Below are 22,059 nucleotides of genomic sequence, written 5' to 3' on the forward strand. Positions count from 1 at the left end.
TGCTTGCCCACAGCCCCAGGTCTTTGCGGACGTGCCCCGGTGCTCGGCGAGGTTGCCAAGCCTTGACCCTACGGTGGTCCCACGGCCCCCGTCGCCGCCTTGCTGGTGGAGGCAACGCAAGGCGACGGCACAGCGGTGCTCTGCAGCCCTCCCAAACCTCCCCGGGTGCTGGGCTGCCTGCATGAGTCACGGCAGCCGCGCCGAGGCTGCCTGCGCTCAGCCGCAAGCAAAAATAAAACCAGCCGAGTGCTGCAAAGCCGTCACCTCCCCCTCGCAGCGCGGCTCTGGGGGCTCGGCCCCCGGCTGGGGCTGTGCACACGCTTGCACGTGCTGGCACACGCGTGTCGCAGAGCACACACGTGTGCGCCCGTGCACGCACGCACATGCGGTGACACACACTAGTACACACGTGACGTGCTCCGTCTTCCTCCTCCTTCCTCCCCTTCTCCCCCCCCACCGAGTTTCGCCTAAGAAATTGGGTCAAAAACCGCAGGAGCCTTAATTGCCCCTCGGCTCATCACGCATCAGGGATGGGTCTGCCATTTGTGCCACCGCCGCCGCATCACCTCCTGCCCGCGCCTGCCGGCACCGTCCCCCCTCACCCCGGTGACCCCCTGGCCCCTCCAGCCCTGCCTGTTTGGGGGCAACCGGGGGGACAGCACTCCGGCCCGGGGGCTCTTCAGCCTCAGCATCTTCCTCGCTCTCGAGGAACGAAGCGGGTGGTAAATGCAGCTGTTTCGCCCCGGGCTGCGCCGGGAGCAGCTTGGCGTCGGCGTTGGCTCCCGGCTGCCATCCAGCCCCGGCACTCAGCCGCCCGCCGGGGGGGCCTTTGCATTTTATCCAAGAGCTAATAGAAAGGCTGGTGCCAAACCAGGCGCCGGCAGAGATCCAGACCCCCCGCTCCCACCGGGCGTGAGCTCCCACCCGCGAGTCGCCGGGATGCTGGCCCTGTGCCGGCGTGGCCACCTCGTGCCGGCGGTGCAGGAAACGGGTGCCGTCGCCTTTTGTGCGGCGGGTGCCGGCGTGTGAGTTTTGCTGAGCAACCCTGGCTGGCGCCGGGAGCCGCTTCCGAAGAAGAAGCGGGTGTTGTGCCCTTCGCCGTTAATTATTTGTGGCGATTGATTTCCACTTCCGTGTAAACACTGGAGATTACCGGTGAACGCGGCACAGGCGTTATTCAACACCGCGGCCTCTCTGCCTGGCACAGGGCCCTGCCTGTTCTCCGGGCTGTGCCTCTGCCTTTATTCCCCCTGTCTGTGCAGAGGGGCTGGGGGTCCCGGGGGGGCCAGGGGGACCTGGAAGGGCAGGATTTGGCACAGCCGGTAATTAATGCTAAATAACAATGTGGTGGCATCTCCGCGCTGGGAAGGAGATGTGCAGGGCAGCGACGGGTGCGTCCCTTTGGAAGGGGATGGATAAAAGGATATAATTATAATTATCTTATTATAGCCCTGCTTTTAAGCCACAAACTGGCATTTACTCCCAAAGGGGTGAGGGCACCAGGCTTGTGACCGGATCACTGCAGTGCCGGTGTCCTCTCCACTGGTGCCACCGTGCAGGGGGTGCCGGAGAGGCGGCACATCAGCCATGAGCAGGTGTGGGGGTAGGATGTGCTGTTAATGAGCTTGGCTCTGCTAACGGGGGATGCTGCTCGGCGTCCCCGCGCCGGCAGTGCCGGGGGGAATTACCGCCCTGGCTAATGAACCAGTGCGGCGTCCTGCCGGCCCTGCTGCTAATTATTGCTGGTGTCAGAGAGGGGCTGACTGGGGCTGGTGTCCCCTGCACCTGCTCCCAGACCCATGCCAGCCCTGCCGGCAGCTCCCCCAAAATCACCCATGGGCGTCGCGGTGGGCACCGGGGTGCAGGGTTGGGTCCTGCTTGCGGATGCTGAGCTGGTGGCATTGCCACCCCGGAGAGTCCCTGGAGGAGGGGACCATGTTGGGTCACAGCTTGTGTCCCCCGTGTCCGTGGTGGACGGTGGGTGCTGGCGGGGCTGGGTGCTGCGGGAGGGCGAAAGAGCGGGTCCGGCTGCCAGAAGGGGGAAGGGAAGGAGGCAGTTGCCATGGAAACAGAAAATAAAATCAATGCATCCTGCCAGCGGGTTTGGAGGGAAGTTGGGCCTGGCCAGGGCAGGGTCCCTCTGTCCCCAGAGGGATGCTGCAGACCCCAGCCCGGGATGGGGTGCCCTTACCACCATGTCCAGATTGTGCCACGAGGTGGGTTTGGCCCTGGCCGAAAGCAGAAACAAACTGCAGCTGGGGCGAGGAGCAGCGGGCGAGGGGTCAGGGGCAGCACGGAAGCGGGTCCGTGGTGCCAGGTCTCAGCCTGTCCCCTCCGGAGCAGACCCCGAGTCGAGGAGTCCTGCCCTGCTCCAGTGCCAGCTTTGGACCAACATCTCAGCCAACACAGGCACCAGCTGCTGGTTCGCCCTGCCACGGAGCCGTCTGTCCGTCCGTCCGCCCTCCCGCCCGCTGTCTGTCCCCGTGCCAGTGCCCCGAGCGCTGGCCCCAGCTGCGGTGGCAGAGGCCTCATTACTAAGCCGCTCTCCCGATGAATGTGGCAGCTCTCCTGGAACGGGCTTCATTAGCCGCCGGCGGACCTGAGCGGAATAACAAGCGGCTCCGCGGGGCGCGGGACGGGGTCCCCCCGCGCACCCCCGGCGATGCGGGGACCGGGGCACGCGGCTGCGCTCCGGCTGTGGGGAACTGCGGGGCCCCTCGCCGCGCAGGGAGGGTGCCTGGCACCCCAGTTCCCTGGTGCTCAGCACCCACGGGATGGCGGTGGCGATGCTGCTCAGCACCCCGGTCACGGCGCCGTGGCCCCGGCTGCCAAACGAGGCAGCGCTGGAGCTCGGGAGGCTCCTGGCCTCAACACCCCCCCCAAACTGGCTCTGTCATCGGGGTGACGAGGGCGCTTCGCCACCTGCTTTCGCAGACCCAACGCCTCCATCCCGTTTGGGACTCTACAGTGTCCCCATGCCTGTCCCCACGCTGTGGGTTGGCCACATCACCTCTCTGTTCTGGGTCTCGATGGGAGCGAGACCTGGCTGAGACCTATCAAACTCACGTCACGTGTGGCTCCTGGCCCCCCTGCTGTCCCCTGGGTGGCCGAGGCCAAGCCAGGGTTACGCTGAAGCCGTGCGGATTCCCCCCAACCCCACGCCAGTGCCGGAGACCCACCGGGTCTCCCCGGGGGCAGCGGCGGGTCCCTGCCCGTCGTGGTGTGAACCCCTCGCCATCACCGCCACGCACCCCAATCGCCGGCGGCCGCCTCCCCGCGTCCCTGTCACAACAAAGGAAAACATCTCTGGATGGAAACTGCAGGAGGGTCGTCACGGCAACACTGCTGCAGGATTTCACCAGAAACCCAGCGTTCCGGGCTCAAAAAGACACTTGGGTCCCTGCTCGCCCTGGCAGATGCCAGTGCAAAACCCACCGGGGCCGGGAACGAGTGAGCGGAACCGAGGGATGGAGTGACCCCAACCACCGCTGCCCCCAGGACCACTCGGCCTGTCACCGGTGGGGCTGGGGACACGGGGAGCGGTGGGGACCCGGTGACACAGGTGCTGCCTCGTGGGAGCAGCTCGGGGCAGAGCCATCGGTGCTCCCAGGGCGATGCTGCAAGGACGGGCTGGATGTGGGGCTGGGGGTGTGGAAGGAACCGCGAGCTGGGCAAGGATGGGGACATGGGGACATCCCTCCGTGCCAGGAGGATCTGGCTCTCCCACATGGATGGAGGGATGGCCACGGCGGGATGTTGGGGCTCCAGGTTGGGCCCGGGGGACGGGGGGACCCCATGAAGTCACCTCCCAGCTGGAGTGACCAGCTGGGGGGACACCGGGGCTCCAAACTGGTGCCAGCAGAGGAGCTGGTGCCCACTGCCACCCCGCCGCGGGCTGCGGTCCCCGGGTGCCGAGCAGCTGCTGGCGCAGGGAAGCGGGCGGGGGGAGAGGTGTCTATTAAATCCCCATCCATAAGCCGCGCTGGCTCGTGTCTGTTATGACATTTATCTCCACTCGAGACGAGAGCTCCGATAACTCACTGCCGGCACCTTCCTCACCAAGACAAATGGCCGGTGGCAGATCAGCCACGTTGCCTCTGCCGGGGCCCAGCCGGGGCCCCAGGTGGTGGATGGGTGGGTGCCCGGGGTCCCTCCACTTCCCCCCCTCACCTGCCCCTTGAGGTTTGAGTCCCCGAGCGGCTCCAGCTCCGCTCTCCCCACAGCCTTTTAGCGCCACGGACCCGTTGTGGGTCAGAGTCAAGGCTGGGTGCAGCTTCGTCACCGCGCCTGGTGCTCGTTCGCGAAGGGTGGCCCACAGGAGGTGGGTGCTGGGGGGACGTCCCCCCCACCGCTGGGTGCGGGAAGGAGCCGGGTTCCCGGATGAACCCATCTAATCCCCGACCCATGCACGATGTGTCGTGCGGATCAGACCCTGCCGGTGCCGCTGGCTTTCCGGATGAAGCTTAGGAAGATGAAGAGCGGGAGGAAGGGTTTAGGCTGTGGGCAGCATGGAGGCAGCAGGCGGGTGGGATGCGGGTCTCACTGTGGGTGCAGAACCCAGCTGTGGTGGGGAGCAGCGGGAACATCTTCACCCCGAAGGGAGCCCAGGCCCTTGCACGAATGGGGCGACAGTTTTGGAGCCGGCCCCATCCCACTGTGCGTGGGCAGCGGGTCCTGCCTCCACCGGGAGCCACACTCATCCGCGCTGGAGCATCCTCTCTGGGCACATCAGACAGTGCAGCACCCTCCTTCCAGCAAACCCCAACCAGCACCCATGGGTGCCCCTTCCAAAGCAGGATAGCAGGATTGGAGACCTGTAGGGTGGCAGCACCGGCCACCTGGATCCGCCTGGAGTGGGAAGCAGCCGGGACATCAGGGTGCCGGCAAATCCCCTGGGACCCTCTCCCCAGTCTTGCTTGGCAAACACGACGGCGACATTAACCCCTGTTGCTGTCCCCCACACTCGGGCACCTACGTGGGGATGGGGACGCCAGCTGCAGCCACATAAAGAAGGGGAACAGAAGAGCTCTGTGCGCCGGCAATGCCGGGGTTGTGCCGGGGGGCTTCACAAAAGGCAGGAAACGCTGCGAAAAGTCTGGTACAATGGAGTCGGAAATGAGAACTTTGCTCTCGGGTTTCCGTGGACTCATCCTATGGGGAAAAAGAGGGGGGGAAATATTTTTTCACCGGTTGTTGCCAAGTCGTGGGAGACAGGGTGGCATTCTTCATTCACCGGCGGGAAGGTGACCCCCCCCCAAACCCTCCCCGACAGCTCAGTGATGGTTCCCCCCTCCCCGTTTTGGGGTTCGTTTCTGGTATTGAAGCTCCCTGAAGTGTCTCAACTGCTTTATTGGGGTGGTTTGGGCTTTTTTCTAGCCTTCATCCATCTTCATCATCTTCCAGCCCCTCCAGGGCTCCCCATACGGGGCCGTACAGGGGTGCAGAGGGGCTGGATGATGCTGCTGGATGCAGCCTGGGTGACTTGGGAGGGATTTTGGGGTGCAGCGGGGCTGGAAGATGCTGCTGGTTGCAGCCTGCATGGTTTGGGAGGGATTTTGGGGTGCAGAGGGGCTGGAAGATGCTCCCCTGTTTGAAGATACCCTAAAACCCCACTGGGTCCCAGGGCTGGAATAGAGGGGAGCACAGTGGCTGGAGCAGGGGGGGCCCCTCAGTGGCTTGGGGGGGGGCTGAAAGATGCCCCCCTTCTTTGGAGACCCCCCCTAAAACCCTGCTTGGACGCAGCCGGCTCCCAGTGCAGGGATGGGGAGGGGGATGCTGTGCATACTGGGGGGGCCCCACCGACCTAAGGGGGGGCTGCGGAGGGGCTAGAAGGGACCCCCCCCAATTACAGGGGCTCCTGCCAACCCCGGCTGCGGGGGGCTGCGGTGCCTGCGCCGGTCCCGTTCGATGGGTGGGTGGGGGGGTGGGTGTGTGTGGGGGGGGCGGCCCCGGTTTGGCGGCGGGGGGGGCGGGGGGCGGCGCATGCGCGACCGCCCCTCGCCCTGCGCCGGGCAGCGCGGCGGGGCGCGGAGCGGGCGCGGGTTCGCCGCCGCTGCGGGCAGGTGCGGGCGGCACCGGCGGCACCGGAGGGGGGGCCGCGCCTGCCGCCAGCCGCGATTGGCCCGGCCCGGCCCGGCTCGGCCCCCTCCGGGGGGGCCCGGCCCGCTGCCCCCCCCCCCCCCCTTCTACCTTCCGCGCCCCGCTTTTAAGCCCCCGGTGCCGGCGGGGTGCTCGGCTCCACCGGCGGCGATGACCCCCTGCGCGCCGTGAGCACCGTCCCAGGTACGTGCGGCACCGGCACCGGCACCGCCCGCGCCGCGCCCCCGCTGCGGTGCCCGGTGTCGGCGGGGCCGGGCCGGGCGGTGGGAGCGCACGGGGATGGGGCCGGTGACACCGCTATGGCAGAAACGGGACGGATCCGGGCTGGGGGACGCGGTGGGGACAAGGGGGCTGTCAGGGCTGGGGGCTGAGGGGGCTGAGGGGGCTGGGGGGGGGGCGATACTGGGATGGGAGCTGGGGGACACTGGGATGGGGGACAGTGTGGGTACCGGGGTGAGGGATGCTGGCCCCTGGGGTTGGGGAGACGGCTGTGACTGAGGGTTGGGGATACTGGGGGGACTGGGGCTGGCGGGGCTGGGGATGCTGGGGTTGGGGCTGGGGATGCTGGGGCTGGAGGGGGACGCTGGGCTTGGGGGGATCAGGAGTGGGCGTTGGGGGCAGTGGGGCAGGGGGTCAGTGGGGCTGGGACCACTGGGGTGGTGGGGACAGCAGGACAGGGGGACACTGGGGACACCAGAACGGGGGGATGCTGGGGGGACCAGGGCTGTCAGGGCTGGGGACAGTGGGGCTGGAGCTGAGAGGGGCTGGGGGACTCTGGCACAGGGACAGGCTGGGGGACACCGGCACTGGGGCCAGTGGGACGGGGACAGGCTGGGGGACACCGGCACTGGGGCCAGTGGGACAGGCAGGGCTGGGGGCCGCTGGCAGGGCAGGTGGCACGGTGTTGTGCCCTGACCCCCTGCCCAGCCCGCAGGGGAGCTGGCAGCGAGGCGGTGGGCAGGGAGAAGCGGTGAGGGATGGCAGGAGAGCAGCGGGTGCTGGCGGATGGGTGCCCACCGGGGAGTCATCCCCCTGCGGTGTCGGAGCCCGGAGCGCCTCGGTCCCCTCCCCTGCTTTGGCCACCCGGTTCGCCGTTGGTGCTGCCGGTGGCTCCCTGGCAGGGAGGGAGCCGGGAAGTTTTGCATCCCTGGGGTGCCCTCGGCTGCCAGGGAGTGGGCAGGGCTGGCAGCATGGTGGGGGCTCAGTACCACGGGCAGGACGAGTCCCAGCCCGCGTGCCCCACCATGGGGATGCCGCACGGTGAGGCCGGGCTGAATGGCTGGAGGGCTGCCGGGATGGACGGACACCGGTCGGGGTACGGGCGAGGGGTTGATGGTTGCTTGGGGGCTCCTTGCTCCCGTGCACCGGCCCTGGGGGCTCGGCAAACCCAGCGCCGGTGGGGAGGATGGTGCCAGAGACCCGGCTCTGTGCCAGGCCCACCAACCCGGTGTTCTCCTCCTCGCTTTCGGTGCCGGGCACCGGCGCTGCTTTCGGAGTCGCCTGCTGGTGTACGGCCGAGCCATCCGCAGAGATGGGGCCAGGGGGGCTTGCCACGACGCTGCGCCAGCTTTGGGGCTCCCGTGGTGCTTTTGGCTTCCCGGGGAGAGACAGAAAGCGGGGAAAAAAAAAAAAAAAAAAAAAATTTAAAAAAATAAAAAGAAGACCAAATTCTAAAATAAAGGCTGCAGACTGTCTGCCTAATAAAAATCGCACCCAGCAAAGGGCCCATATTGGACGGGATCACAGTTTTCTGAGGTGCTAATTTATTCTCGCAGGCTGGGGGGGAGCGGGAAGCATCACGTTGCCTGTGAGATGTGACGGCAGCGAGGTTTGCAGAATTCCTTTGTTGTGGGCAGAGAGGAGGGGACGCGGAGCCGGCCCCGTCGCCGGGCTCCCGCCGCGGCCGTGCAGCCCCGGGGGGCCCTCGGTGGACACCCCCTTCCCATTGGGGTGGCGGAGGCATCGTGGCACTGGGAGGGAGGTGGGTGCTATGGGGGGCTGTGGGCTCCGGCGAGGTTGGGTGCGGGGGGGGGAGGGGGAGGTGCAGGATCAGCCCCGTGGGGTGCCAGCGGAGGGGGGGACACGCCGGGTGGGTGGGCACCGAAATGCCGTGTGTGTGCCGGTGGCACTGGGGACCGGAGTGACCTGTGGGGACAGCAGAGGTCATGGGGTCTGAGCACTGGCTGGGGGGCAGCTGGGGGCACCCCTAGGGCTGGGGCGTCCCCAGGATGGGGGGCACCCATGTCCCACTACATCTAGGCTGCCTGGGTGGGTGGGCAGTGCCCCCACTCCACTCCCACCCATCCCGAGCCCGTGTCCCCCCGCACTGTCCCAAATGTCCCCTCCACTCCGTGGGGACACCGGGGTCCGCAGCCGCCCCTGTCTCACCCCATGGCTGGGGGCAGGTTGGGGCGAGAGGAGACCCCAAAACTGGCCGGGTCGTCCCGGCACCCAATGGCCTGTGAGGAATTAAGCTATGTTTCAGCTGAAGCTAATCACCAGCCCCGGCTTTGCATATTCATGAGGCAGATGAATTATTCATGAGGTGACAGCTAGTGACAGATGTGAAAATGTTCGCTCGGGTTGGGGGGGGGGGGCGGCTTTGCACCGGCGTTATTTTAAATTTCTCTCGTCTGCCGTTTCCCCGGCTGGGGCTGCGCTGCTTGGGGGACAGGGACACGCTCCTTGTCCCCGAGGGGGCTCTGCCGCATGGCACCGGGGACATCGCTGTGCCCTGAGCCCGTGGCATCGCCCTGACTGCGGAGAGAGACCCCCAACCCTGCAAAATTCAGCCCCTCGGGCTCACGGTGGCATGGCCAGCGCTGGGTCCCCGTGCCACCCTCCTCACCTTGCTGTCACCGCTGGGGACGGCGTGGTGATGCCCGGCGTGGCTTAGCCCGTGGCCCCTTCCATGGGGACCCTGGCCGGATCCTGTCCTGGCGGGATGGGGCTGATGCTGCTTCCCTTGCCTTGGCACGGAGACTGGTGGTGCTGAGCCGTGCTGGCAGCGGCATTCCCGTGCCTGCGGTGAGGAGCCGGGATCCGGCCACGGTTGATGCCGGTGGTGCCGCGGGGTCGGGACTCGGCCGTGCCAGCCCTGGGCTGCCTCGCCGGCGCTGCCGGAGCTGGATTGTGGGTTAGTGGATCAAGAGGAGGTGGGAGGGAGACGGGCTCAATAATTAACGAGATGCCGAGACTGAGAGGACGCTGCCTGGCTGCGGCTTCGGCAGCCCCCGGCGCGGCGTGGGGGTCCTCGTGCCGGGGACGCCGCGTGTGGTGGCTCCGGCACCGGCAGGGACGGAGGCTGCCGTGCTGTTTGTCCTGACCTTGGGATAAACTTTTTGCTGGCTCAGCGCAGGGCCGGGCTCGGTGGAGGTGGCAGCCGGGGGTCCGGTGAGGAGCTGGGGGGAGCGGAGTATGGCGGGGACCTTCCCTTGTCTCCATGGCTTGAAGCGGAGCCGCGGTGCCACCGGGAACGTGGTCCCCGCGTGCTTCGAGGGCAGGGGTGCCAGCCGGGTGGTCCCAAGGGAGCAGCAGGCTGGGGGCTGCGTGTCCTGTCCCCGGGGCGGGGGGAGCCCAGGACCCCTCTGCCTGTGGTCCGTGTTCCCCGAGGAGGCAGCGGGCGCTGCCGGCTGGGCCGGCCCTTTCCACCGTGGCACCTTCCCTGCTGTGAAAGCAAAACCTGCAGAAATGCTGATGTCAGGGAAGGCGACGGACGCAGCTGAAGCCGCACAGCCCTGTGGCCCCCGGCCTCTCACCGCTGGCAGCACCCGCTCCTCCCTGGTGCTGCCAGCCTGGGGTGCCCTGGCAGGGTCAGGGACCACGGTCCCATCCATCCATCCATCCATCCATCCATCCCCGGCACGGTGTGCACCCGGCTTCGCAGCCAACTGGGGTAGCGGTTGCAAATCCAAAAAGCGACTTTCCTGTTTAACATTTAAATAAACCCCAGGCTGTTTACCCAGCGGCGCTGCCCGGCGTTTGCTCAGTGAGGACCCATCTCCAGAACAGCGGGTCTGGGTAAACAGCCGAGAGCTTAGAGGAGTATTTATACGCTGCCACGTTAATGCAGCTCTTCGGGGTCTCTTGGGTCCCTTTGGCTCCTGCTCCATCCCACCACCCTGACGTGGCCCTGGGCAGGGCATGGGGCCGGCACCCCGTGTTTTGGGGCTGGTGGCCCAAGGTTGTGGCTGGGAATGGGGGTTGCCCTGCTGGGAGCTGGGGTGGCCACAGGCTAGGGAGGAGGAGGATGGAGAAGGGGAAGGTCTTGGGGATGTTGTGGAGAGGTGTTGGGGAGTAAGACCCGATAGCTGTTGTCCCAAGTGGGAAATTGTCTTGTTTGCCCTTCGATGGGAAAAGTCGCCTGGAAGCTGCAGGGCAGGGGAGTGTCGAGGGATGCTAAAAAGAAAATGGGTGAAGAGACCAAAAAGGGACCATGAGTGATTCAAAGCCCTGGGACGTGTGCGAGCACCCTTCTCCCCCAGTGCTGAGTGTCTTGGATGTCCCCATCCCACACCCACTGCCCCCAACCCGCACCCAGCTCCCCCCCCTCGCCCAGCAGGTCCTGGGGTGGTGGCTTGGCAAAGGACACGGGCTGGGAGGGTGGGCAGGAGCCGCCCCATCCCACGCCCTGGCACTGATGGTTTGTGCTGGGAGAGCTCCTGACACCCCAGAAAGTCAAAATTAGCATTTCAATGGGGAGGAGCTGGAACCTGCCAAGCCCCAACCATGCCAAGCAATTTATTTTTCCCTCCCGTAGTGGGAAGACAGGGAAAAGTTTGGTGCTGCCGAGGCCACGAGCCCAGGGGATTTCCTTCCTGGAGCATCTCCGAGTGGGAAAGGAGTCACTGTTGTGCTGTTGGTGCCGTGGGGCAGCCCCGGGGCTGCTCTGGGTTTTTTTCGCTCCCAGGAGATGTGGCTGGGTGAAGGCACAGTGAGCCACAGCCCCTTCCCCGCTCCGCACCCCAGGAATTTCCCTCCGCAGCCGGAGCCAGGGTCAGGTCACCTCCTCATCTTTTATCAGCAGCTGGATTTGGAGGCAAAAAGCCCCGCGGAGCTGCTGCGGGAGGGAAGGGGCTGCAAATGCTTTCTTCTTTAGAAGAAATAAGATAAAACCCAGTTTTGTACCCCCCAAAAGGCCCTTTTCCAGCACTGAACATGGGGGGTCTCCTTTTTTCTCGCCATTTTGCTCTTTCTTTCTATTTTTGTCCCATAAAAGCAGAAGGGACAGAATGAGAAATCAAGGGCTGGAAAATGGAGCATCAGGGATGGGGGAACCTGTGGGCTGAGCCAAAGCCTCAGCTCTGGGCAGCTGGAAGAGGGACTAGGCGGTCCTGGGGTCCCCCCAAAAGCTGAGAGCTCCCCAGCTCACTGTCCTGGCCAGGAGACAGGACAGGGGTCGATGTCGGAGCCGGGGGACCTGCACACTGCATCAGGGACCAGCAAAGCCCATGCTGGATCTGCCGGCACATGGGGGGCCCTGGGTCTGGTTCAAGCTCGTGGCCACGTGGTGCCAGGCTCCAGCGTGGCCCCGTTTGGGATTTGGGGGTGCTGGTTGCATCTCTGCTGTCTCTGCTTGGCTGGTTCAGTGGCACGGGGTGCCAGAGCCTGGTTAAAATCCCAAACAAAGCCTGAGCGGGACTGTGGTTGTGGTGGGAGCCGGGTGATGGTTGTGCCCGTGCCGGGTGGGCGATCTGTCCGACTTCCCTCCGAGCCCAGAGACCAAATGATTTAGAAAATACTAATCGGCGCTGCAGTCAAACAGATGGATGGGAGATTTTCGGTGAGCAGTGGTGCCGGCTTTGTGCTCCACGCGCCGCACGCCGGCTCCGGCAGCCGGAGGCATCCACTGCATGTTAATGCTGAGAGCAGAGCGAGGGCTGGCTCCAGCGCCACCGGTTCTGCTGCTGCTGGGCTGGGGGTGTGTGGGACCCCCAGGTTTGCCCGCTACCCCCACCACGGAGATACGTGTCCCACCTCCAGCGGTACACCGGGTGGCTGCGGGGATGTCACGGTGGGTGGCACTGGTGGCAGGGGACACAGAGGGAGACCCCGGCAGGGCAGCTGGCGGCTCGGTGGGTCGATGGATGGCACCCCATCCTCCATCTCGACCCCGCACCGGCTTCACGCCGGGAGTGAAATCAAACTCTCTCCAGGCTAATGGCGTCTTGCTAAGTGGGGCTAATCCTGCTCCCTCCCCGTGGCTCTCGGGAGGCTGGTGTCAGCACGGCCCCACGGTGATTTATGGCCCGACGGCGCTGCTGAACAAGCAGGGAGTGGGCGAGCAGCGGCCGCCCACCCTCCGGCTCTCGTTGCAGGTCAAGGATGGTCCATGTGATGGGGGATGCCGGCTGCTGGTTCCTGCTTGGGCTCTCCCTCTTCCCCATCGCCGTCCTGGGTAAGTGCCGCCAGGGCTAATTAGCCAATAAGGGTAAACAGCAGCAAATAATGCACTATCAGCCAGAATAAACAGCGAAGGTGAATAATAACCAGGGGAGGGCTTGGGCTGTGGCCCCCCACACCTCCCCGCCCTGAGCTGCGGGGGATTAGCGAGGGAGAAGCCCCTCAGGCGACCGTGGACTCCCCCCCCCCCGCGCTGGGATCCCCACAGGCGAGACCTTAAATCCTTAATCCCTCTGGCAGCACCCCCGGCCCCCTCCCCACCACAGAGCTGAGCCCCCCGGGGATTTGCTGTGTCTCTGACCGTGTCCCCCCTCCGCCCCGGTCCCTCATGGCGGGGGCATCGCAGCATCCTGCTGCATGAGGGGGGATTTGGGATCCCCCCACCCCGGTACCCTCCCCGTGCATCTCCTGGCAAGCGAAGGGCTTGGGGTGCGATGGAGGGTGGGGAGCTGGGGGGGGGACAAGGTGCCAGGCAGGGATTAGCGGCCGGCTGAGCTCTGCGGGAGCATCCCCCCAACCCCGCTGCGGGCAGGGAAAGCCGGGCCACGGGGGTTTCCGAGACTTGTGGGATTTGCAGCGACGGAGCTGGGAGCCTGCATAGGCTGGGGCAGGATTAGTGCGGGAGGAGGAGGAGGAGGTCACGATTGCTGCCATGCTTTATCCCAGTGTGGGGATGGGCTTTCCCGCTGGTGCCACAGGGGTTGGATGGTGCCGAGTCGTTGGCGAGGGGTCCATCTCTGCGGGCAGGGATGGGGAGGACTGATATCCCCACGGGAGCAGTGTGGCACCCACGGGTGCAGAGCAGCGGCTACAGCCTGGCAGCATCCTGGGGCGGGGGATGACAGGGACTCGGCTGAGTCGGGGGTTCAGCCCTGGAGGGGCAGATTTAACTGGCAAAGCCAGTCTCCAGCCACTAGACGGGGAGGCTGCACATAATCCTGCTTCATACTCTTCCTCGGGGGGGCTCAGGAGCACCCGGTACAGAGCCCCCAACACCCTGCAACGCCCCCAGCTCTTCCCCCTACGAACAAAAGCCCTGCAGGAGCTCTCACCGCCCATTCCCGTGGTATCTGGGTGCCTCTCCCCGCAGGCTCCCAGGACGATGGGAAGGTGATCCACATCAACAGGGTGCAGCACCAGGCTGTGCGCGTGGGGCTGGGGGAGCCCGTGGCCCTGCCCTGCCTCTTCTTGCTCCAACCCTCCGCCTCGCTGGGGCCCAACGAGCCCCCCGACCCTCCCCGCGTCAAATGGAGCAAGGTGCGCTCGGCCACCGGCCAGAGGGAGGACGTCCCCATCCTGGTGGCCAAGGACAACGCGGTGAAGGTGGTGAAAACCTACGAGGGCCGAGCGTCCCTGCCCGGCTACCCCCGCGACCGCTACAACGCCACGCTGCTGCTGCGCGCCGCCCGTGCCAGCGACGCGGGGCTGTACCGCTGCGAGGTGGTGGCTGGCATCGATGATGAGCAGGACCTGCTGCCCCTGGAGGTGACGGGTGAGCCGGGCACCGCGCCATGGAGCGGCGTTGCCGGGAGAGCCGCGGGGGTGTCACGGGTACCGCGGCGGGTTGGCGTGGGTGCCCGTGTGGGTTATGCGCCCCGTGCAAGCTGTGAACCCTGTGCAAGCCGTGTGCCCCGTGCACCCCGTGGGAGCCTTGCACCCCGTGTGCTCTATACAAGCTGTGCGAGCCATGCACCCCATGCAAGCTGTGCGCCACGTGTACCCCGTGCAAGCCATGCGCCCCGTGCAAGCCCTGCACCCCATGTGAGCCATGCACCCTGTACAAGCCGTGTGAGCCATGCACCGCATGTGCCCTACACAAGCTGTGCAAGCCGTGGACCCTGTGCAAGCCGTGCACCCCATGTACTTCACGCACCCTGTGCAAGCTGCGCACCCCATGTACCCTGTGCACCCCGTACAAATTTTGTGAGCCATGCACCCCATGCAAGCCCTGCACCCTGTACAAGCCGTGTGAGCCGTGCACCCCGTGCCAGCTCTGCCGCCCGCTGCCCTTCCAGGCGTCGTCTTCCACTACCGCCCCGCGGGCGAGCGCTACGCCCTGACCTTCGCCGCTGCCCGCCGCGCCTGCCTGGACAACTCGGCCGTCATCGCCTCGCCCCAGCACCTCCAAGCCGCTTTCGAGGATGGCTACGACAACTGCGACGCGGGCTGGCTGGCCGATCAGACCGTGCGGTAAGTGTGCGGCACAGGCTGCTGGCCGGGCATCCCCCACTGCGGGTGGTCGTGGAACTGAGCGTCTGCCGTGCCCCTCTCCGGCAGGTACCCCATCACGCTCTCCCGACCCGGCTGCTACGGAGACCGCAACAGCCTCCCCGGCGTCCGCAGCTACGGCCGGAGGGAGCCCGTCGAAGAATACGACGTCTACTGCTACGCCCGGGAGCTGCGAGGCAAGTGGTGCCGCAGCGGCCGGGTGCGCACCGGGCTGGGCAGGCGGGTGCCCGGGGACATCCTTGCGGAGCAACGGCTGTGGTTGGGAGCGTGGGCATCTCCCTGCATCTCTCGCCTGCCGCGGTTTGGCTGCGGGGATGGGTGCCGGTGCCGGTGCCGGCGCCGTGCCATTGCTCGGTGCCACCCTCTGCGCTAGTGCCAAGTGGCACGGCGTGGCTGTCGTGCTGGAGTGATGGAGATTTCCAAAAACCACCGCTCGGCTCCAGGCCATCAGGATTGTCACGGCTTTCCGTCCCCACATCCCTAATGGGCTCTGCTCTCTTACAGGGACGGTGTTTTATGCCACGGTGCCAGGGCGGTTCACCTGGCAGGGGGCCCAGAGGCACTGCCGGAGCCGGGGGGCTTCGCTAGCCACCACGGGACAGCTCTACCTGGCGTGGCGTGAGGGCCTGGACCAGTGCGACCCAGGCTGGCTGGCCGACGGCAGCGTCCGCTACCCCATCAGGCTTCCACGCAGGAAATGTGGCGGCGAGGCCTCGGGCGTCAGGACCCTCTACCAGTTCCCCAACCGCACCGGCTTCCCCCCCGCCACCTCCAAATTCGACACCTACTGCTATAAAGGTAAGGGGGACCGGCCGCGATGCCGGCACCGCGTTCCCCCGGCCAGGCCCCCCACCAGTCCTGCCCCTTCTTCCCTTGGGAATCGGTGGGCATAGCCGGGAAAATTGCTGCGGATGAATATTTAATTGGGGAATTAATGAGATAAATGAGGAGAGCTGCGCTGGGAGGGAGCCCAGCTCCATGCATCACCCTGGCATGGTGCGAGGCTGGGGGATGCGGTGCCTGGTACCGAGCCCCGAGGGGGGACGCGGGTCCCCGCTGGTGCCCCGATGCCCGTCGTGCCCCTCGGTCCCACCGCCGTGCAGGGCTGATGCTCGCGGTCTCACCGCAGCACGCGCGGCCGCGGGGCAGAGGAAGCCAGAGGAGCCGGTGCCGTCTGCGCCCGAGTCACTGGGCGACGACAATGTCCTGGTGGAGCGCAGCGAGGACCTGGGCACGTCGGGGGACTCCCGGGACGTCCCCCGTGACCGCTATGGCCTCCTGCCGCAGCCGGGGCCCGCGGGGTTGGGCGAGGACGAGCAGTTGCGGCTGGCGAGCGGCAGCCCGGCGGTACGGCGCGGTGACCTCCCCGGGGCCGTGCCGTCACGGGCACCGGTGGCTCGCGGTCCAGGGCTGGGCGATGGTACGTCCCCGTTTCCCACCACGGCCTCCTCGCCGGCGTGGCCCCATGAAGACGAAGCTCTCAACGTGGTGGACCAGGCGCCGGTGAGCTCCTGGCAGGATCCGGCCAGCACCAGCTCGGCACCGCTGGTGCAAGAAGACCCCGACTCTGAGGAGCCCCCGGCTGCCCTCCTGCCGCAGTCCCAAAGCCCAGCCCGGGAGCAAGTCACTGGTTCACCGCCAACGCCACCCGGGCTGGGGACGGTCCCTGGCACGGCAGCAGAGACCCCCAGCACCCCACCGGCCAGCTCCCACGCCCCGAGGCGGAGCGGCTATGCAGGGCTGAACGGGCGCTACTTCCAGCTGCAGCGGCAAAACTGGGACCCCACAGCGGTGGCTGGGGGCACCACGGTGGCTGGGGGCACCACGGTGGCTGGGGACCCCACGGTGGCTGGGAACACCACGATGGCTGTGGACCCGGTGGGGACGGTCACCCAGTCCCCCGTCCTGGCCCTGGAGGTGAAGGGGGCTGCAGCCAACGCGGTGGAGACGTGGAGCATCCCCCGTGCCGGCACCGAGAGCCTCCGGCGGGAGGGCACCTACTCAACCTCCAACGCAGTGGAAGAGGAGATCGGCCCCGGTAAGTGATGCTCAAAAGCAGCTTGGGGGGGTTCTGGCGGGGGCTGTGCCGGCTCAGGAACCCCACGGCTGTGCCGTCTCTTGCAGAGCTGATGGCACCGGCCACCGCCCCGGTGTCCCCCTCGCCACAGGCGCCCGCCTGGAGGGATTCACCACGGTGGAGCCCCCGCATGGCCCCCCGCAATCCTGGGGAGCCCACACGGACACCCCCTCCACCATCCCCATCCCTGCCTGTCTCCGCGGTTCCCCACGACGCTCTCAGCCCCTGGGACATCACCGCGGTCGGGGCTCAGCCCCACGTCCCCAGCGCCCGTGGGGACTCCCCCCGGCCACCCGCAGATGCCACCGAGGACTTCTCCGGGGACGCCCTCTCCCAGGAGGACGGCGGCTCCGTCCCACCACGGCCCCTGCTGCCGCCGGCCCCGCTGGTGGCCGAGGGCCCCGAGATGGTCCCGCAGCTCCGCGGTGACACCGGTGACAGCAGCGGGGCTCCGGGCGATGGCTCGCTGGAGAGGCAGAGGAAAGCGGTGACCTTCTTCCACCCGTCTGGCCCCTCCGTGGAGCACCCCACCGAGGTGGCTGCTCCATGGCCCCACGGGGGGCTGAGCCCCACGGCTCCCCGTGGTCCAGCCGAGCCACCAGCTGAGCCCAGCCGTGAGCCGCCAGCCGGGTCCGGAGATGCTGGGAAGGGCTCAGCTGAGTCAAGCGGCGAAGCAGCCGCGTCCCCCCCAACGTGGGACGTCCCCTCGCCTTTGCCTCCCGCTGCGGCCGGTGAGGTGACCCCCAGGGCTGGCACCAAGCAGCCGGCGGAGGCGGAGGTGCTGGAGCCGGCGGCTGAAGAAGGGTCCGCGGGCTTCGCCCCACGGCCCACCAGCCACGCTGCACCGGAGCTGGGGGGAGCGGAGCATCTCCTCCTGCCCCCCTCTACCCCTCAGCAGCCTCCCACCAGCCTCGGCCCCCCAGGTGGCCCCAGCCATGAGGATGCACCGACAGCCCCCGCAGAGGAGGATGCCTCCGGGGAGGTGAAGAGGGAAGAGCCCCCTGGGCCCCCTGGCTCGGCCACCCACAACCCCTGGCCATCACCCACTGCCCCCCACCCATGGATGCCGGAGGGGTCTGAGTCCCCAAGCACAGGGCCGCTCTTTGAGCCTTCCACGGCGGCGGCAGAGCTGGGGGGACCAAGGGGGTCCCCGCTGCTGGATGCCGACAGCGGGAGTGGCGAAGAGCCGGGGCTGGAGGAACGGGAGCTGCTGGCCTGGGCAGGCGCCGGCAACGCCAGCCGGCACGGTGAGCGCGGTGCTGCGGGTCGGGGTGCTGCGGGCATCTGGAGCTGATGGGGACGGGGGAAATGGGCTGGGTGGCAGGAGGACCTCAAGGTTGACCCCCCCCAGGCTGGTACATTGTGTTGCTGACCCGCTGGGTCAGTTTTAAGGTGGAGGTTTGGGGTGGGTCTCTCCTTTTACCCAAACGAATTTACTCACCGGGGAGTTTCTGGTAGCCGTGATGGGCTGGGGGCAGATCCTGGGTTTTTCAAAGTGAGCCCAGCTATTAATGTGAGCTGCGAAAGTGTCCTCTTAAATATTTAATATTTGCAGTTGCTAATAATAATAGCTGGAGAGGCGGCTGCTGGTGGGGGACATGCGGCACACGCCGCCCGGCCACGGTTCAAACAAAGGCAACAAATATATTTAAAGAGTAGAGCCACGGCCAGGTGGAAAAGGCACCGCAGTTAATGTGCAGCAGCCGGCAGCGCCGGGGCAGGACCAGACCTTGGGTCCCGGTGGGAAGCGGGTGGGTGCCGCGGTGTCCCTCCCCACCCCGGCTCAGGGCACCCGCTCCCACCCCACAGCACCGGCCGACCCCTGCCAGAACAACCCCTGCCTGCACGGCGGGACCTGCCGTGCCAACGGCACCGTCTGCGGCTGCAGCTGCGCCCCGGGCTTCACCGGGGAGAACTGTGAGATCGGTGAGTGACCAGAGCATCTCGCCGTGCCGGGGCAGGATCTGGTCCCGCATCCCAGCACGGCACGGAGCAGCGACCACGCTTGGAAGCGGGGAGGGGAATGGGGCTGCGGCTCTTAAATCCTGCTCGATTCCCCCGTGCTCGGTCACCACCGGCACTGGCGGTGGCAGAGGGGACGGTGGGCTGGGCGGGCGGTGGCGGGGGGTCTCCGTATACCCACAGCTCCTGGCGTTTTCTGCAGACATCGATGACTGCCTGTCCAGCCCCTGCCAGAACGGTGGCACTTGCATCGACGAAGTCAACTCCTTCGTCTGCCTCTGCCTGCCCAGCTACGGCGGCAGCCGCTGCGAGAAAGGTGGGGACCCGGTGTGCCCCGGGTGTGTTGCCATGGGGTGGGCGAAACCCCCACGGGGACACTGCCCAGCCCCTGGCCCTTTGGGAGCAGGCATGGGGAGCTGGGAAGGGGACGGAAAAGTCCTGCCCCCTCCGTGATGGGGAGCTTGTTCCCTGCATCCCTTCCCGGGGTGCTGGGGGACCGGTTCCCCTCACCGTGCCCATCTCCCCGCAGACACGGAGGGCTGCGACCACAACTGGCACAAGTTCCAGGGTCACTGCTACCGGTACTTTGCCCGCCGGCGCTCCTGGGAGGATGCGGAGCGGGATTGCCGTCGCCGTGCCGGCCACCTCACCAGCATCCACTCGCAGGAGGAGCTCGGCTTCATCAACGGTGCGGGGTCGGGGGGAGAACACCCCATCCCGCAGCTCTCCAAGCATCAGCACCCCCGGGTGCTCTTCGCCTTCACCGTGCGAGCCATGGGTGCCTCTCTCCGTAGGCTTCGGGCACGAGAACACCTGGATCGGGCTCAATGACAGGATCGTGGAGCAGGATTTCCAGTGGACCGACAACACCGGCTTGGTGAGACCCTTGGAGGTGCAAGGCGGGGGGGCTCAGGGTGCAGGGCATGGGGGGGGCACAGGGGCTCTCACCCTCTCTCCTGTCCCACCAGCAATATGAGAACTGGCGGGAGAACCAACCCGACAACTTCTTTGCGGGCGGCGAGGACTGCGTGGTGCTGGTGTCCCACGAGATCGGCAAGTGGAACGACGTGCCCTGCAACTACAACCTGCCCTACATCTGCAAGAAAGGCACAGGTACCGCCTGCCCCGGCATCCCCATCCCGCAGCCCCCAGGCACCTCCTCATCCTCAGGAAACCTATCCCAGCTCCTCGTCCAGGAAAACTCAAGCAGTTCCCCTTAATCTCCATTTTTCCTTTTTTTTCCCCACAGTCAATTCTTCCCTCTCCACTTTAATTTGTTTAATTTGCCACCATTAAAACTATTAAGTTCTCATTCCTTATCTTGAAAGTTATATTAACCTCCAGCCGCTCGTTGCGAGCCGGAGGAGCACGCCGCCCTCTCCCACCGGCCGCGTGTTAACGACGCGCTCGCCCCGGTAAGGCCGTTAATTAACAAAGTAAATCCTGGGGAACACCTCATTGCCAACCTGATGGAGCCCCTCCTAAAGCCATCCACCACCGCTCCGGCTCGTGGAGAGAACCGGTGGCATCGGCAGAACGTCCCCTCGTCCCCTCCCAGTGCTGGAGGGGTGACGGGGGTCTGTCACCCCCCCCAGTGCTGTGCGGGCCCCCGCCGGAGGTGGCGAATGCCTTCACCGTGGGGAAGAAGAAGGAGAAGTACAGCATCCACTCCAGCGTGCGCTACCAGTGCGAGGAGGGCTTCACCCAGCGCCACGTGCCCACCATCAAGTGCCACAGCACCGGCAAGTGGGACCGGCCCAAAATCCTCTGCACAAAACGTTAGTGGGGATGGGGGGGTCCCCGGGAAGGGGCGGGGGGGTGTGTCAAGGCACCGGCTCCCTCCTGGGGCCGTGGTTCCTGACCCCCCCGGGTCCCCTCCCTTGCCCCCGTTAGCCAGGCGGTCGCACCGAGCGCGGCGTCACCACCACCACCGGCACAGCCACCCCCACCACCAGCACCACCACCACAAACCCCGCAAGGAGCGGCGAAAACACCGCAAGCACCTCCGGCTGGACTGGATGGAGGAGGGTCACTACTTCTAGAGCCGGGGGACGAGGAAGCACAAGGGTCCCCGACGGGATGTGGTGACGTTTCCCGCCCCCCTCCCATTCCCCCCCCCTCTTTTATAACCCCCCTTGGCTTTAGCTCCTAGGATGCCCGGCCCCCTAGGGAATAGGATCCGGAGGGGGCGGCTGCGTGTGCGTCCCCAGCCCTCCTTGCATGCCCCACGCTCAGCCCCCCCAACCCGGGGTCGAGCCCCCAGCCCCACACGGGGACCCCCGCCCCCCAATCCCTGCGCGGGGGGCTGTTCCCCAGCTGGGCTCTGGCCCCCTCCCCAAAGAGGGGGGTTAATCTGCCAGCCCCCCCCCCCATCTCCCACCTTGGCCATCGTGTCTCACTGGCCCAGGGTGGCTCTGGTTTTTTAGCAGCCCCCCACACCTCCATCTTCCCACCCCGGCACCCCGGTCTTGCCCGTGGGGCATCCCTACGGCCGGCACGGGGACCCTGCCCGACACGGGGAGGGGGATGATGCTACTGGGGCCGGTGTCCTGCTCTGCCGCCTGGTTTGGGGTTGGTTTATTTTTTTTCCCCTTTCCGTTTGTCGTCGGGTCCCCGTTGGAGTTGGCGTGTGTGTGTGTGTGTGTGTACGGCGCTTTCCGATCTCTGCTGTTTGCGACGTGACTGCCGTGTCCCGAGCCCCCCTCCCTGTCCCCTCCCTGTGCCATTTCTGACTCTGCCTTTCTGTACTGCTGGACATTTTAATAAATTTTTTTAACAGTTGAGCGGCCCTGACCCTGTGCTTTCCTGGGGGCAGGCGGGGGAGCGGGGACCCCAGGGACAGTCCCCTCGCAGCCCTTGCCTTGCCTTGGCCGGGAACTGCCTCACTGGCGCTTTCCATCTGCCTCCTTTCGCTGCCACTAAATTAATTTTAAGCAAACCTAATCCTTCTCCCAGGGCTCGTTGTGCCAACCCCACCGCCTGCTCGTGGCGCGAGCCGAGCGCTCATGAATCACGCCGGCGGTGTCTGCCGCGTGCATCGCCCGTGGGGAGCAGCGTGGCCGCGGCTTTCCCTGCCGGCCTAGATAAGACGCAGAGATGCTGATGAATTTATCAGGGTGCTGCCTGCGTTAACCGTGGGTACAGGGTCTGCGGCCCCCACCCCGGCTGCCCATCTATCGGTGTGTGATGGCCACCACCTGGGGCTCCGGTGGCCCCCGGCACGCATGGTCTCCCCACTCTCCCCTCCCGGGGGGGTGGTCACGGTGGCTGGGGGTGTCACATCCTAGCAG

General features: G+C 66.4%; 1 protein-coding gene across 3 annotated transcripts; it reads left to right on the forward strand.

The window, feature by feature from the left end:
* Positions 1-6,021: 6,021 nt before the first annotated feature.
* NCAN (neurocan) lies at positions 6,022-21,550 on the forward strand. Of its 3 annotated transcripts, none has more exons than XM_069790470.1 (15): positions 6,022-6,282; positions 12,417-12,496; positions 13,592-13,993; positions 14,517-14,691; positions 14,779-14,906; positions 15,235-15,528; positions 15,860-16,768; positions 16,855-18,054; positions 18,617-18,733; positions 18,972-19,085; positions 19,299-19,457; positions 19,564-19,646; positions 19,738-19,882; positions 20,365-20,547; positions 20,663-21,550. In XM_069790470.1, exons 2-15 carry the CDS (start codon positions 12,424-12,426, stop codon positions 20,809-20,811), a joined length of 4,131 nt encoding a protein of 1,376 aa, XP_069646571.1. In that variant the 5' UTR covers positions 6,022-6,282; positions 12,417-12,423; the 3' UTR covers positions 20,812-21,550. The 3 variants fall into 3 exon arrangements, with proteins under 3 accessions (XP_069646571.1, XP_069646569.1, XP_069646570.1); XM_069790468.1 differs by having other exon boundaries at positions 20,667-21,550; XM_069790469.1 differs by lacking the exon at positions 6,022-6,282 and adding an exon at positions 6,894-8,080 and having other exon boundaries at positions 20,667-21,550.
* The last annotated feature ends 509 nt before the right edge of the window (positions 21,551-22,059 follow it).

Source organism: Haliaeetus albicilla, chromosome 8 (genome assembly GCF_947461875.1).
Source record: "Haliaeetus albicilla chromosome 8, bHalAlb1.1, whole genome shotgun sequence".
Taxonomy (NCBI): domain Eukaryota; kingdom Metazoa; phylum Chordata; class Aves; order Accipitriformes; family Accipitridae; genus Haliaeetus; species Haliaeetus albicilla.